Below are 17,175 nucleotides of genomic sequence, written 5' to 3'. Positions count from 1 at the left end.
AAGTCAAGTTTATTGTTAGGAACAAAATGAAAGGCAAAAATAATTTAAAACAAACAGACAGATCAATGATCACAGGAACAGTTTGACACCCATCAATTTAAGGTTGATGCTAAATTCACATAAAATATAAAGGTTGTAAAACAAACATCACCCCACATAAATATTTTATGATGCCCTATTGGATTGTCTGAGCAGCATTTAAGATAATCTGGAGGGTAATTTTTCTTCTGTGCGTATGAAGTAAAGACCTGCAGGGCTGATCAAAAGCGTGATTTGAAAACAGTGAGAGTGGGAGTGTGCTGCAAGACTGTGAAAGATGAAGCAATAAGGAAGCAGAGAAAGCTCAGTGGAAGCATCGTTTATTCCGATCAGACACAAAGGTCAAGCCAAAACCGCAGGTGGAAACACGCTCTAATAGATTTAGAAAGATTTACTTCGCTAAAGATTATTTTCCCCACTTTTCACTTCTTCTGTAACCTGTTTAGGACAGAGTGCATTAACGTCTCCTCACTCTGGCTTATCTCAGATGGAGATGACACATTTTACTGCTGCAGTGGCACTCTGCATACTGTTAGACGAGTTGAAACCCTGTCTAAGCACGTCCCTCTGGAGGAATGGAGGTGTTTAAGGAGCCGTGGAGGTAAGGCGTCTCTGATCTTCACTGCTGTTGATGATTTAGCGCAGTTATTGATTGTGGCTTTGTCCCATTTGGCTGACTAATCCTTGGACGCCTCCATAAAGGAAAGGTCACAGAAGCTTATGGTGCAGGGATTTCACTGATGCCTGTTAGGAAGTGTGTTTATGTACCCTGAACATCAAGAAAAGACAGATCTGTAGGCAAAAGTACATGAAAAGAGCGTTGGGAAAAACATGAACTTATTTATAAGCAGGAAAAGAAAAAATATTTTATAGCTTTCAGGCTAAAATGTCATCCATTATTTAATAACCATTTTGGTCCCAAAAATGATGATGATGATGATGATGATGATGATGCTGATGATAAGGATGATGATGATGATGATGATGATGATGATGATACCATGCTTTTGAGCAGTTTGTAAGTTTTGGGTTTCAGAAATAAATGTGTTTTTAAGCAAAGCTTTAGTATCAAACCCAAGCAACACCAAAGGGTCTTGTGGAGATGATGACAAGAAACTTGACACCGTCAGATTGGACCTGTTCAAAAACAGGCCAAGGGCCACTCAGCAAGTGTGCAAGCAACTTTTAAAAACTGTGCTACAGTTTGTAAATTCAGGATCAAAGCCTGAATTTCCACAGACGTGTCCAGGGGTTTGTAGACACTAAAGTTAAAAGGTTTGGCCATAATGACAGTCGTAACGTTTGGAGGGAAAAAAGGGATCGTCCAAACCTGAGAACATTCCCACATCAAAATTCCAGCAAACTATTTTGAAAAGCTGATGGAAGGATAACCAGGAATATTTGGTCAAAGTTATGTGGCTTAAGAAAATAATTTTACCAAATACTGAAGACTTTTTTAAAAATCTTAGAAAGCTAAAAAGTATTTAAAGAAGAAACTCTTAGCAGCTATTTAGGAAAAACATACTAAATTTGTTAATTTTAACTGACCAAAAATCCCCAAAAAGGATTCAATGTAAGAGTAAAAAAGTAAAAATAAAAATAAAGAAATGTAAATGGCTGTTGATGGTGGCAATTTTACAAACCCGGTGCCTCAGAATATTAAGGAAAATAACCCAAAACTGTTATGAACTTTCTTATTTTTCTAATGTCGAAAGTGTTCAGTATAAAATATAAACATTTAAAATTGGCTAATCTCTCCTAGTCAAACAAATAAGCAGCAGTTATCATTTCCTGACTAATAATTCACTTAAGGCTCTTGTACCGATGACTGCATTAATAAATTACTGCCTGCTGCCTCCCCACCCTCTCTCTCTCTCTGCTGTGGTATAAACAGACAGCTAATGACAGCATGTGCACTGCTGCATTTGACGGTAATAAACTCTGTCGGATGTTTTACTGACGCTACGTTTTACGTCATTGCTGTTTTCTGCAAACAGCAATGATGCAAATAGCCCACAAAGCTTTCCCTGAAAGTTTTACGCTTTAATTTATGTCTATTTTTTTTTTATTATTTTTCCAGCTGGGGATCACTTTTGATCCAGGTAATGAAATGAAAGCGTTTCATCAATCGTACGCCCTTGCAGTATACCAAACAGCCCGGAGCTTTTCCTCTCAAACCTCAAATCTCAAAGCTTTTTAGGAAGCAGCAGGCTTTTTGCGGGGATGTGTGTGTGTGTGTGTGGGCAGAGTTGGCCCATGTTCAGTAAAGTTCTCTAATTAACCAGCATGTTCAGTATTCAGTCGGTGTTTCCATTGATGGTTGCTGGCTGCAGCTGCTTTGCAGAGAGGAATGTGACTTGGAAACAGGAGAAGTGGATGGGGAGGTGGAAGGAGCTCGATGTAACGTGCCTACTTCCTCCCAAAAGTCCATGACTCAACATTCTTGGAATCAACAGATTATCTGCCACATGAGAAAATGAGGAAGCGCAGATGAATTATGGATTATTGTCCTAACTTTTACTGCATGCCCAGTAATCTCAGTCTTTCTTTAATTAAACATACAAATATTCAGCCTTCAAAGACAACCCAGGAGAAGCCAGCTTTTGTTGACTTTGGTGGGAGGTGGAGGAAATGATTTTCATGCACATTTCTCTTGACTGTAGCTTTGAATCAATAGCATGGACAGTTCAGATGCGCTGCTTTAGCTTCCCGTAAGATTAGCTATTCGATCACTCTACATATCCCAACCTTTCAACTGTAGATCAATAAACTGGAACAACGTCTTCCAGAGTTCATCTGTGCCAGAGAAATGGTGTTCAAACAAATGACAAAGAAAACCTCCGATTTTAAGTGATCCTGTCCACAATTATTTGATTTGGTTAATACATACTTCTTCTTTCCAAATGTGCTAAAAATCCTATAAAAGATATTATATATTACGCACTGCCATCAACGCATTAACAGGAGCGCTTAAATGATGTAATGCCAGTAGAGTTTTCCATTCATTTTTAAGATGTGTGTCAATAATTTTCAAGGAACATTTTTAAATAAAAATAAAACAAACTACTCAAAATGCAACCTGACCTTCTAAATTTTGTTTGTTGTTTTAATACAAGTCATTTTTTTAAATAGACGCACAGGTAAGTAGTTATATTCAACCATCTATAACTTGCTTTCTGATGAGACAGTCAGATTAAACATGCACTTTAATTTTCTTTTCCTTTCATTAAGCCAACATTTCTGTAATAAAAACAAAATTTTGATTTGTCTGACATATTATAGTACTCTTAAATTATTTGTTTTCATTAGCTGTAAGTGGAAAGTCATCATAATGGACAGAAATAGCGGCTTTAAAACATCAGCGTAAGTGTAGTTACGCTATCTTAGTCAATAGAGACACTGAAATAAGACAATACTCTAATTAAGTGAATATGACTGTCATATTTGCCAGAAAGGATAACAATATCACTAGACATATTTAGTTGTTAAAGCTAGCTTCATTGATTTCCCTGATTTCCCTGACGTCCTTTTCTATTTTTTTTTTTCACATAAAAACATCAAGCAGATTGTTCAGTTCTCTAAGTTGATGGTTTTGATGTCTGTTGCTGACATTTTTAACAGAACCTGGAGGTTCTGGCATCCAATTAAGATCCATCATTTCCATTTCAGTGCACAAGGCTCTCTGGCTGCCAGCCACTAATGATCCCACTGTTTGTAGTGTGTGTGGAAGTAAAGTTGTCTTGCTCACATCGTGGGAACTCAATTCTCTTTTCACAGCCGCTGTTTTGGCGACACATCTCCCTGAAGGGGGACACCCTTTCTTTTTAAAACAGCGACAGGACTGTGACTATGGCTGCAGTGAGCTTTAAATACATATCAAGGAAAGCCGCTCTTTCTGAACGGAGGCTGAAATAATAGCGTAAATTAGTATTTTACAGTGTAGGAGTTTGCCCAGGAGGTGCCAATTAAAGGTTTTCGGCTCTGTTGCTTCTCTGGCACAATGAAGCAAGGTAAGGGAAGAGAGGTGCTGCAGCTCCACTGCACCACTCTGCTTTGATAGTGCTAGGTTTGTGTGCATGCGTGTGTGTGTGTGTGTGTGTGCGTATGTTCGTATTTGATACATTGCAGGGACCATTAGCCTAACACATACAACATTGTGGGGACTGACTGCTCCTTGTGGGGACCACAGCCTGTTTTGGGTTAGAGGTTAGGTTTACGTGTGTGCAGGTAATAATTACGTTAAGGGTGCTTGCGAAGATAGAGAAACAAACATGCGTGTTTATGTGTGCGTGTGTGTGTGTGTGTGTATGTGTGTAGTTTACACATTTAATAACTTAAAGGAAAGAAAAACATGAGAACAAAGAATACAAGAGAAACATTTGTGAACCGAGAAAGGACTGGAAAAAAAAGAGAGAGTGAGAGGAAGATATAAAAAGAGAGAGAGGGAAGTAGAAATGGGTGTGTCCATCCACTGGTGCCACTGGTGTTTCTCACTGGGGTCCTTCCTCTCTCTCTCTCTCCCTCTCTCTCTCTGTGATGCTGCACTCCTTTTACCCGCGCTCACTTTCTCTGGGTTTGCCAGCACCCTCCCTTCTCCTTTCTCCTTCTCTTCCTCACACACACACACACGCACATACACACACACACACACACACACACACACACACACATCCACACCGGGGATGCCTGGATCAGTGGAAGCCCTGATCACTGTTAGTCAGAGCCTCTGGTCTGCTGAGGGCTTAACAGGTCTGGCTCAGGCTAAATCAAATACAGAGACTTTTCCAGGACACTGTGATAACATGAATCCTCACTTTTCGGACAGATCGATTTTGGAAGATTACCTTCAGCTTCTGGACTTGATCCTCACAGAGGTGAAGAAGGAAATCAGGGGTATGACGGCAGCTAAAGCTATTTCTTGATGCATTTGACGAAAGCTGTAAATGCTAATCTTATACATATTTTTGTATCTCTGAAAAGACTGGAACTGAATGGACACAGCTGATGTTTTTTTTTAAAATTATTATTATTATTAGAAATATGATGTGCTAAATGTGCATGATGCATCTGGGGGGGAAAAGAGTTTTCAACACTTATCAACAGAACATCAACAGGCAATTTAAACAGATTTTAAAAGATAAACTGTAACTAAGACTGAGCTGCAGAAATCAGTCAAACCACCAGCCATGGAGGGGCGAGGGACCCGGGGCCAACTAGGAGGCCACGACCTGAAGGGTCAGGGGATCGGCTTTGGCTTCCAGCCCCCTGCAGTCCCGGCCAGCTCCATCATAACTGCAGTCCAGCAGCAGGACTACTCGGCCAGTGTTTGGCTTCGCAGGAAGGAAAAGCTCGAACACGTAAGTTTTGAATGCAGAAAGGTACTGGAACAATCTGGATGCTGAATAAAGAAGAGGAAGATTCACGTCCTGTAGAGGTCAGAAGGTGTTTTATCTCTGCAGCCACACTGTCTGCTGCTTTATCAGAGCTGTCAGGTGCTGAAGACGTAACTTGTAACCCCCATAGCAGTGGTGTCCAAACTTTTTGCCGTTTTGTACTTTTTGATAAAGTACAACACGAAATGTTTTGTACTTTTAATTAAAAATGCAGAAACTTTTTTTGTTATTTTTACTCACTAAATAAACTACACACTATATTTTATTAAAATAAGCAAAACAGTCAGACGTCTGTAGATCTTTGAATGCTTAAAACAAAAAGGATCTTGCAGATTTTCCAGATTAAAAACAAAAAAAATACAGCAAATGATAGGTTAGATTTTTCATCTTTTTCTGGATTTTTTTTTTTTTTTTAACAGTTCATGGCTCAATCTTGCTTTATTTGTCCAAGTTTATTAAATAGGATCTACATTTTAGTAAAGGTCACTGGATGTTTTTGGTCCCCATTACTAATAACTTAAGCCAAATCATGGATGAATAATTTTTTTATTGCACATTACATTTTCCATTTTAACATTTTAACCATCAAACCAAGTTTAGATTATTCTTGAAATGTGATCAAGGGCCACAAACGGCCCCCTGGCCACTCTTTGGACACCCCTGCCTTATAAGCTAAATCATCAAAATGTTGTTGCTAAAATGAATGGGGCTATGTTTTAACAGTGGAATGAAATGTATTCAATCAATTTATTAAAAAATTGTCAGTGTTTGGTAGCGGCAGCATCATAATGTGAGCATGTTATTTTCCAGCTGGGTCGGGGAAACCTGGTGATTGGGTGATATTTCATAACAATTTGTCCAGGGCTAGATAAACGCAGAACAATAGCTATAAATTTATAGCTAGAGTTGCAATGGAGTGGTTTAGAACTAAACCTGAGAATGGCCCAGTCAAAGTCCACACCTTATTCAAAGAGAGTCTATGGTGTGACTCTAAAATTGATATTTAGTGACTACATCTAATCTGAGTAAGCTTGAGGGTTTTTTTTATTTTTTTTTGGCTGTAGTGTATTTGTATTTGTGACCAGACAGTAGAGTGGGTTATGAGAGAGAGGGAAGACATGCGACAAAGCTCATCAAGCCATGAGCATGTTTGCCTTTTTGAAAGCTGTGACGCATATCAGTCATGTGCTATTTTGTATTTTTCAAAAATCATCGCTATGAGTTTTTCGCACTAGGTGAGAATTTTCCCCAACACAAGCTGCTTCTTAAACTCATTTTTTTTACTGTTAGTGTTTCTGTTCGTTACCAGACAGAAGTCAGGAGCGGCTCTGGAGGCTTCCCGCCTGCAGGTAAACAGAATCAACATTCAACGTTAGGCTTCTAAGCGTGGAGATTAAGCATCAGAGAAAAGCGTAGAAAAGCTGCGTGCTGAATATTTGATAGTGGAGGCGAACAGCGTCGGGTCCTGAGAGCCGCTTCCCAGTCTGTCTGCATAATCAACCAGGATGATGGAGCATCCTGTCTCCCTCCTGCGGTCTCACAGGACGGAGACAGAAGTTTAAGTTTAAGAAGGTTTTCTGGAAAAGAAAAATTGTTTTTTTTCCTTGTCTACAAATGCCAGATCACAGACACGCTGAACCTTTCAGCAAATTATTTTTTCATTTTCTGCAGACCAAATGCGCCACATACACATATATGTAGGCTCTTTATGAATTATTAAACAGTAGCTAAAGTGGACCTGAGCCTTACCGCTGCTGGAAATGTTTTTCATTATTTTTACGATCCTATCGCAGCATTTGCTCCCCTGCTGTCCAAGAATAGATTATAATTCTGCTATTAATCTATAAAGCACTAAATGGTCATTTCTAAATAGGGGTCACCGAGTCTCCATAGCAACTACTATATGCTATGTTAAGCTGTCATTTCAGATGAATGTTTGTATGTTTGATTAAACAAAAACTGAGGTTACTGGGCATGCAGTAAAAGTTAAGACATTAAAAGCTTTTTCAACAATCACAAACGTAAATGTCTAACTCTTGCTACATTGTCAAATCTTAGAGTTCAAATGACACTAAGATTAAACTTTTTGACAATAAACCCTTCAGGTTCCAGAGTGACTTAAAACAAAGCATGAATATGAGGAAAAGCACTTTATGCAAACTGTTATGAATGGTGAAGGATATGTGAGTCTGTGGGTCTGTTTCTGTCTCAAACGCCCAATATACTTTGTTGGAGTGCACCTTATCAATAACCCATTTAAAAACACCAGATTTTTAAATAAAACTAAAATTAATTCTTTCTAAAAAAAAAAAAAAAAATAAATAAATAAATAAGATGCTACAGCATTAGCGAAAGAAACAACACATAACAGTCAAAAGATGTTACCTGATAAGAAGAAGACCTAGTGATGTCTCTGGATATAATCTTAAGTAAACCCCTCTCCACTAAATAAGTGAGCTCAACTTGATAGTTGGATTTTCTTTTAATTCTCAGTGTGAGATACTTTTTCTTCAATATATGATTTTTATTTATTTTCTTTTCAGATCTTAGAGAGCGGTGGGGAATATTATGGAGGGAGCTGAATGTTGATAACATCTGACGGATTCGATTTCACGGACTCGCCATGGAAAACTAGATGTTTAATGAAATTTTCTTTGGAAGAAGCGGTCTGTACATAAATCTAACGGAAGAGTAGGAGTTGATCTGCTGACAGAGATGATAAATGGCGTTAATGCAGGAAGCAGATGAGGAGTTTGATGAAAAGTGCTGCCTCACGTTGGTGCTGACCAATTTGATTTAACACGCCCAACCGAGAAAATCAAGATGCACAATTGGAGTAACACTATAACAATCTCTCGGTCAATATGTCTCTTAAAAGTTGATATACTCACATTTTTATACATATTCTTTTAAAATTCATGCTGTCATCATCAAATATTAATTATAAGCCAATTATAAAATTACCAAAATAATTTCTACTTTCTAAAGGCTGAAAATAAAAGAAACAGTTTCAACTGTATCTTATTCATGTTTTCCAAAACAACAACAACAAAAAAAACTTGTTAAAACCTGTGGTGTACTTTCAGGAGACCACCACAGGGGAAGCAATATTTGCCCTACCGTTTTATGTTGTGGTTTAATGTTTTTAAGAGTTGCTCCACAGGCATCTTGTTAAGTGCGATATAATCCACTCTACTTTGAGTCAGATATGTTGCCCTGCTGGAAAAAGTAAATAGAGTTTTACCACATCATAATTCACAGAGGGAAACTGATCTGTCAGTATCATCTGGGTCTTTTACGAATAGTTACAAAAAACAAAAATTAAGCCACACATTTAGATTAAAGTTTGCTGCTCTCTTAGATGCATTTCATCACAGCAAAGCTGCACGTACTTGCCTGATCCTGAGTCTGCTTTTGATTAAAATGTACATCAAAAAACCGGCTAGATTTTTTTTTTATAATCAAATAAAAAACCTTTGAAGCCACTGGTGAAGGGTTAATATTAGGTTCTTCTTTATCAAACCTTCAGTAACCAGCTAATGGCTCCACTGAGATCCAGACTTGTTTCACAAGACAATAACAAAACATTAAAAACATGAAATGTTATGAATTTGACAAATAAAGAGCATAAGTAGTTGTTTATGGAGGATAAAATAGTACAAAAAAAATACATAATTAAATCATTAATTAAATGAAATAAACCAAAAAAGTAATAATTTAAACTTGAAATCAAAGGCACTGTTGAACGTTTTCATAAGATCTATCTAACCGTTAGTTGCTGAATATTTGAGGCTGGTTTTCACTTTTATCCTGTACTTTAACAAGCACAGGTTGACTTTTTTCCCCCTGTTTTTTCATTTATTTTTTATGTTGTTTTTTTTTTTTTCAGCTCCACTTTGTTTGGCACTGAAGTGGCTTTTCTAAAACTAAGTGCCTTAAATGACGCATTAAGAGTCTCTGAGTGGGAGGGGAGTAGATTGTCCGTTATCTCAGGCTGTCGTTATTCTGGACTTTCTGCACACGAACGTCATCCCCGTTCCACACGCTTGCTTTCAGATTCACACATTACCCTGGGAAACACTGTGCAATCTCTAACATCCTTTTTTGGATCCAGTGAGTTGGTTTAAAAACAAAATGGATCAGCAGCTGACAGGCTGGCTAGGAGGCTAACTCTGCATCACTTAGACAGTGAAATCTCCCAGAGGAGTTTTAGGGATTGACAGTTTGTAGCGGAGAAGCTGATTGCATTTTCACTTTAGTGGGAGCGGGGTTGATGGATGATGGTTTAAGTCGGCAGTAATGTTGGTCAGACTTTATCAGGCACTAAGGAGATTTCCCCTCCTCCGAGTCTAACGAAGAGGAAGTTTGGTTCGTTTTCCCATATACCTGTGCTGATGGAAGGAAGTCTGTGAGGAAAAGCAGCATTTATCCCAGCTGAAGCGACATTAATTCAGTGTTGCAGATTAAGAGTCAAATAGATCACTGCATGTACATGTTTTTCATCTTGGGAATTTGATGGAATGTTTTTGGAAAGTTGCACACACCATCCGGGATTTCAGTACCTGGTAGCCGGATTGCATTTGGTCAGTCAGTCTGATCGTAGAGAATGATTGATACCAGATTCTAAATGAACGCCAAATTTATTCTTTCTAAAAAAATAAAATAAAATAAATAAATAAAAATAAAAAATAAAAAATGTTTCTAAAAATTTTGCAGCTTTTTTTGGTATGAAAAAACAACATCTTTTATACCAAATAAACGCTGATTGCATTTGTTTTTGGTATAAACTCAATCTCTGCAGTGCAGCCTTGTTAGTCCATAATCATCTCAGGGATTGTTGTCCACCTGTACAGCAGCACAGGCCCAGTTTCTGCAGCTATAGACATTTATTTCCAGACTTCGTCTCCCTCTTATCTGCACTTGGAGAATTTTTATCTGGCAGTCATTAGCTGCAGAAACGAGTCACCTTTATCTTCATGCTGTTTCTCAGCAGTTCGGCATTAAGCAGCAGCTCCATAATAATGATGCTTTTTGATCTTTCAGCTGGCCCACACACTTTCCTCTCAGTATTCAGAGTTGCTTTAATTAAAGCTCTTTCTTGTTGCCTGTTAAAGCAGATGCTTTCTTTCGGGGAAGGCAATCAGGGCTATGGGAGGTTAATAAAATCAAATAAGAAACGCATCACAGCCCATTTGACAGAAGTTACCTTTTTAAATTGTCTGCAAGTGTCATCTGTATCTGGAACTTGAAAATTGGACTAGATGTGAGCTGTGCATTGCTGAAAGCTTAGTACAAACTCCGGGAGCCCATTAAACAGAATCTCTGGGTGTTTTGCTTCCCGTTTCACATCCTGCTTCATCCATTCTGCGGCAGCAGCTTCTTCAGGTGTGATTAAACGTGTCGTGAAGAGAACAACTGGATTTACACTGAAATTAGATACATGCAATCAGACTGGATTTAATTATTAGTTGACTTTACAAGACTGCATGTTGCACTGATTTTATTTCTACTTTGTCCCTGTCCTTCCATTTCAAAGCTACTACATGTTGGTCTATCATTCACATAATAGCTAAATAAACATTTATTTGAGTTTGTGGTTGTAGACTAAATGAGAAAAAGTTCAGGAGGTGTGAATATTTTTGAAATGTGCTGCATGTTTGCATCGGACAAGTGATGCAATGTTATTTTCTCCTTTCCTTCAAAGACTTTTTAAAAATGTTTTTTTGCTTTGCCAAGATAAATGCATAGATTGTTTACCTTTTCTGTTGCGCCAGCAGAGGGAGCTCTTGGACAATGTAGCAAACAAATAGACCCAACTCATTTACATTTAATTGGCTGTATCTTTTCACATTGAAACAACATGTTGCCAAGTTGAGTTTAAAGAAAAAAACACAGAAAAGCATAACAGGACTACTTTGTGAGTTTCATTAATTGGGTAATTAAACAGAGACCCATTAGGTTCTCTTCCCTCTCTTAAAAAGACAAATTATTCTTTTATGATTATGTTTTAATCCAGTTCCTCCTGATCGGTGAGATTTTTTTTCTGGGTTTTTAGTCAGGACTTGAAGGCTGTGATCTCTCTCTGGATTCATGTCCTCTAAAAACATGAAAACAGAGAAAGTGAAGCGGCTACAGCACACCCCCACACATCTCTCTCTCTCTCTCACGCTGTTTGTCTGAAGCAAGAGCTGACCTTTCCACGATGTGTACCGTCTGAGGACCTCCCCATCACCATCTGCCAGAGAGAACGGCGAATTAATGATAATAATAAAAAAAAAAAAGTCCAAAGGTCAACTGTGAAAACAGGCTGGCTGTGAAATGGCCCGGTCAACACACCTAGCTGTCCACCAGCAGACAGGGTCAAACAGAGATCTGCTGAAAGCAGCAGTTTCACAATGAAACGTGGAACCTGAACCTGACACATTTTTTAAAATATCTAACATATTTTTCTGTCAGAGAATGTTTCCTGTCAAGCGTGCGAGGTAGGTGCCGCTTGACGTTAGTCTCTTTGACGGCTCCTCTGTCGGAAACTTCACAGACCGTTCACATCAGGCCGGGATGGAGTTTCACAAACCAAAAGGCAACCAATTAGTCACCCTCAGGCTCTGCTCAGAGGTCTTATCGTATGAATGATAAGCACGAATAGATTACTTCCTCCTGCCTTTGAGATTTATGTTTTGCCATTTCTGGGCTCACTGACACTTCAAAGACTGATGGTGTTGCGGGACATAAAGTGACAGAATTAGACCACAAAGACTACCTGCTTTCTGAGTTAGCAGCAGCAGAAAGAAAGTGAGTCAGCGGCTCATCACAGACGTGTCACTGCTGCTAACAAATTAATCACAAAGTTTAGAGCGGGAAACGCTGATTTATGGGAGCAAAATCTGTTGTTGGATGTCAGATTTTGAGGCCGCTGAAGTTTTAGTTCGATATGAAATGTAACAGACATGATTCAGTCAAGTATTTCATCTTTGGGTTACACTTTTATTTAGTTTTTCTTTGAGCTCTGCAGTGCTGTCTTTTCCTGTCTGAATCACAATGACACAACCTGTCAACAAATTAAAACCTTAAATGTGAATCTTGCCATTGATCGCCCAGAGTTACAATTTACAATACTTGTCATCAAAACTTTAGCCATAGTTTACAACCCTTCAGAGTACGCTGTTATATTGACATATTGAATAAGCAATTTGACTGTCTTATGCATACACAATTAAACAAAAACTTGTCATTTTGAGGCACTGACATGTCCAACGATAGATATTTAGTTTTGAGAGATGAACTAAGGATTTTTGAGAAAGACATTGACTCTTGCCAATGATTAGAGAAATGTTACAAAGTGACTGAACAAAATTCAAGTGTGTAGGACAAGGAACACATGTAAAAGTTGCAGGACTCAGGACTGCAGTTTGAGTCCACTACCTTAAGGAAAACTGTCCCTGCGGTGCTGCAGGGACAGTTTTGGATGAGGCACTCATCCAAAACAGATTAAAAAAACAACAACAACAAGGCAACTTGTTCAAGCAAGAGCGTGGTCAGACAGGATGTTTTCATGACAACACTTAAACAACAAACTTATTCTTAAATGTTGAGGTTAAGACCTCTAAGTAAGGAGCATTATGGTATATTTTGAGTAGTACATGCCATTAGCGACAGAAAATGTAGGAAAGAAAGCAGAGAATTGAACGTGATGACTTACATGGATGTACAACTTCTTCAACAAAATGAGAAACTGCTTCTTTTTTCCCCGACAGGCACAAGTGATACAGTGATTCGAAGATCGAACAAGTAGTTCTTAGAATTTCAATTGCATTCTGAGAAATGCAAACCTGGTAATAAAGTGCAGTTGCTTCCCCCCATTGACCGTTCTGAGTCAGCACAGAGTTGCAGCGTTGGCTGTCTAAACAGAAGCTGACGTGAGTTTTAGAGAGCCTTCGATGTTATCATCTGGTATAAAGGAATTGGCATTTAAGAACTAACAGATTGTCTCTCAATTTTTACCTTTTGTCTCTGTTTCAGTCATTTAATGCAGTTTGAGTGTTAAATGTTGTCCTTAGACATTGGCAACTGCATCCAACACCGTGTTTGATGTAACGACAGCAGAACATGCTCTGAAAGGTGAGAGGAGAGACGAGCAGGATGGATGTACGGGGCTGGACTGCGTCCCCTCTCTCCCCTCCCCTTTATGGGTGTGTGTGCGGGGAGAGCAGGGAAATGTGAGCCTGCTATTAGAGGGAGAAGAGAAGTGAGATAGCAGGAGGAAGGGAAGGGAGGAAGACAGGAAGGATGGAGGCAGGGATGAAGAGAGAGAGAGAGAGAGAGAGAAGGAGAAGGAGAAGGTGGACAAACATTCGATATGGTGAAATGAGATGAAAGGAGGAAAGTGAGACACAGCAGAAGGAGAGGGGAGAAAAGAAACAGGAAGAGATAGATAGATAGATTCAGAGTTTTCATTCATATAGTGGCCCGAGACTTTGAGGAAGGGAGCCACTTTCTGCTCTCTCGCTTCCTTAGCCACACACACTCTTTTCATACACACACACACACGCGCGCGCACACGCACACACACATTTACAAACAAGAACACAGAGATTTTTTTTGCTGTGCAGAGAGGGAAGGTGTCCCCTCGCCTGTGTCTCCGGGAGGGAAGGGGGGGAGCTAAGGATCCGGAGACGTAGATACACTTTTTCTGTCACACGCCAAGAGAAGCACATGTGCTCTGGACAACAGAGGGAAGCATCATGAAGGTGAGCTCCGCATCCTTACAACCGCTGCCTCTGTCTGTCTGTCTGTTTGTCTGCCGGCGTCGTGTTGTGCGTTGCGAGGCTCGGTGTGGAGTGGAGGAGAAGGTGATAAGTCACTAAGTGCACAGAAGGAGGTCTTGGCAGCTGGAGAGCAGCTGTGCTGATCGGGGACCGACTGTAGCAGGTTGTAGAGATTGGCTGTGCTGTTCCCTGCTTGCGCTCACCCCACTGATGTTATTACAACTATTCAGTGTGCATCCAGCCGTGTCGGTGTACATACTAATGTAGAGAGCTCTGTATTGGTCTATAAGGTATTATTATGAAGCTGGGGCGCTTCACTGTTACATGTTGATGAGGGGAGGGAAATTTGCCCCAGGCTGATTTCATAGCAGGTTAGAACCAGGGAATTGCTCCCATGAAGCTGGAAACATGTAATTGAGTCATCTGCATTTTTCTTTTACTTATCTGATTTTTTTTAATACATATATATTTACATGTGTGTCTTCCTGTAGTCGTCTGAAAATGTGTTTCAAGTTGGGGAAGCAGTTAATCTGTTTTAGTTTCCTCCAAGCAATTGTCTGTCTGAAGCTCGTAATGCATTGACAAGACATCTGGTCGCGAAAAATAATTATTATTTACAAGAGTGGATGCCTTGTTAAAATGATGCAAGCCTTAAAGTGTCAAACTGCAGCACAGGATGCGCATGGTATCTGAACTACAGAGAGGCTGGGTGTTAGGTTTACTCCAGAATCTCTCTACGCATTGTCAAACTAAAACATACAGGAAGTTCCTCAGAAGGCAGTGAGCTCACAGGGTTGTGTTTACATCCTTTGATACTCATGTGAATATGTATCAACTCAAAACATGACTTTAAAACATTGTGTTCCAAGATGCACGACTAATCTGGTCAGACGTTGACACTTATCACAAGCAGAAATGTCCTGTTGTGGTTCATTTAATTTAGGATGTAGTTTTGTCGTAGCAGTGTGGAACTTTCATAAGAGCAACTGAGTGAACAAGTCTACATTTCTTGTATTCATTGAAGTCTGTATAGTTGCTTCATAATGATTTTTAAACCATTGTTATTGATTGTTGTACGATCATACCAACCTCCAAAAAACCAAAAGATGACTGTATGTACTCTGATTTACCAGCACTGTACGTCTAAACGATGAGTGATGCAAACTGTATCAGTATTTACTTTTGATTCATGTCTTTAGCTCATTTTTAAGCTTCCGCTTTGGATGTTACATAGTCAAGATATTTATCTCGCAGGAAGGAAAAGTATAACTCAATCTGTCAAAAATGATTCTTATTTTTCCAGTCACTGCTCCCAACTGTGTACGCAATAACCTCATTTGTCTCAGGAGACACGAGGGGCGCATGTCTACAAGAGGAAGCAACTCATCCAAAACATTTCACTCAGTGTTGAAAATCTAATTATTGTATAATGAAATTCGCTAATATAACCAGAAAGAAAAAAATAACGACGCTAGGTTGTTGTTTTTTTTTCTCCCTCGTATAACAGAAAAACTCTGTCACTGTTTTATCTTTTAGTAGTTTCATTTCATCATTCCTTCATCTCTTGCTTAAGTTTCATAATTTATTGAAAGGCAGTAATAATGCTTCAAACATTTACTTATAGGCAAAATCTAACCTGTTGTTGAATAACATATGTACCCAGAAATTCTCCATCTTTTTTTTTTTTTTTTTTGCACGAATGGCACACAGTGACAGCTTTGAATTAAGGTTTAAATCCCTGCAGAGCAAAACAGGAATATTTATCCTAAGACGTAATTTCATCAAAAATCTAATCAGGAACTAAAGTGGATTCAGACTTGCTGCAGAGTTCATACACCGAATAGCTCAGCTGTTGTTTCAATAAAAATCACCGAGCCGTCCCACGTGACTGGGACCCGTTCGTCTGATTTTATGCTTCCTTTTGTCTTCTGGTGCCACGTTTCTTACTTTGCAGGGCAGAGTCTTGAGATTGGACTGCTGCGCAAAAAAAAAGAGGCTTAGTTTGAGTTTCAACAAGACTGCAGGGAGCAGCAAGAGGAAGAGGAGTGATGGAAAACAGGGGGCAGAAAGAGCAGAGAGAGAGGGGGGGGGTAACAAAAAGAACAAGTGGGGAAATTACTTAAAGTACAGTAGTGGGAAAAAGAAGAGAATGTGTTGAAATATGGTACACGAAAAGAAGCTTAGCAACAGCTTAGATTTGTAAAACTGTTTACGACAGAGGTCTATAAAGTCAGTCCTTGAGGGCTTAAGGTGAACTGTGGGATGAAGATATAAATATAGAAACGGATTACAGTTTCAAACACCAGTAATTAACAGTTTTATTACTCTGTAGCAGAGACCTATTGAGACTGATCTTATTGCAAGATGCTGCCTAAACCTGCCACATAATGAAACACCTAGTGCTCTGCCTGAATGCTGAGTGTGGCAAAAAACAGTTTGCATGCTATAAACTTACAACATGTCTGCTGGAAGAAATTGGAGAAGAAGATATGAAAATTGGGATGTATTATTCAGCAGGCTCCGAACTATGGATCAGCAGTTTGTCTTCTTTGCATGAGTCGTGGTCTGAAGATGGTTCTCGGGAAGAAGTCTGTATTTTTTTTTCTTTAAATCAGTACAAAAATGTTTTACAACTGGAAAACTTCACACTTGATTTGGTATTCTTTGAAGAAGCGATACCAAACTCGATGAGAGACGTTAAGTAACACCAGTGATGCCATCGATGGCAGCGTTTTAAAAGGTGATTTCACAACAAAGCCACAGGAAAGCCTTTTGGAGGGAAGATGTTGCTTTAGCTTTGTTAGTCACTTCTGGGTACTTCTAGGTTGGTTTTGATTCCTTCTCTGGAAATGATCAGGCGTTGAAGAAGATCCTCTAAAAAACCTTTGACTCTTACACAGTGGTGGGAAGTAGCGAAGTACAAGTACTTCGTTACTGTACTTAAGTACAATTTTCGTGTATCTGTACTTTACTGAAGT

The 17,175-nt window shown here is 39.1% G+C and overlaps 1 protein-coding gene across 3 annotated transcripts in view; it reads left to right on the top strand.

The window, feature by feature from the left end:
- The first annotated feature begins 4,709 nt into the window (after nucleotides 1-4,709).
- The window catches only part of LOC106959951 (inactive phospholipase D5-like), a 70,880-nt gene continuing 58,414 nt past the window's right edge, over nucleotides 4,710-17,175 (top strand). Inside the window, exon 1 of one of the 3 annotated variants that reach the window (XM_015052828.1) lies at nucleotides 4,710-5,396. In XM_015052828.1, the coding sequence (XP_014908314.1) occupies nucleotides 5,226-5,396 (171 nt within the window). In that variant the 5' untranslated portion in view covers nucleotides 4,710-5,225. Of the gene's footprint in view, nucleotides 5,397-13,676; nucleotides 14,180-17,175 lie in introns of those variants that run through there. The other 2 variants (XM_015052829.1, XM_015052830.1) reach the window with 2 other exon arrangements.

This window comes from Poecilia latipinna, unplaced genomic scaffold (assembly GCF_001443285.1).
Source record: "Poecilia latipinna isolate Pla-1442-1.1 unplaced genomic scaffold, P_latipinna-1.0 Scaffold1137, whole genome shotgun sequence".
In the NCBI taxonomy this organism is placed as follows: Eukaryota; Metazoa; Chordata; class Actinopteri; order Cyprinodontiformes; family Poeciliidae; genus Poecilia; species Poecilia latipinna.
Note: the sequence above shows the minus strand (reverse complement) of the source record. Positions and strands in the feature narration are given on the sequence as shown.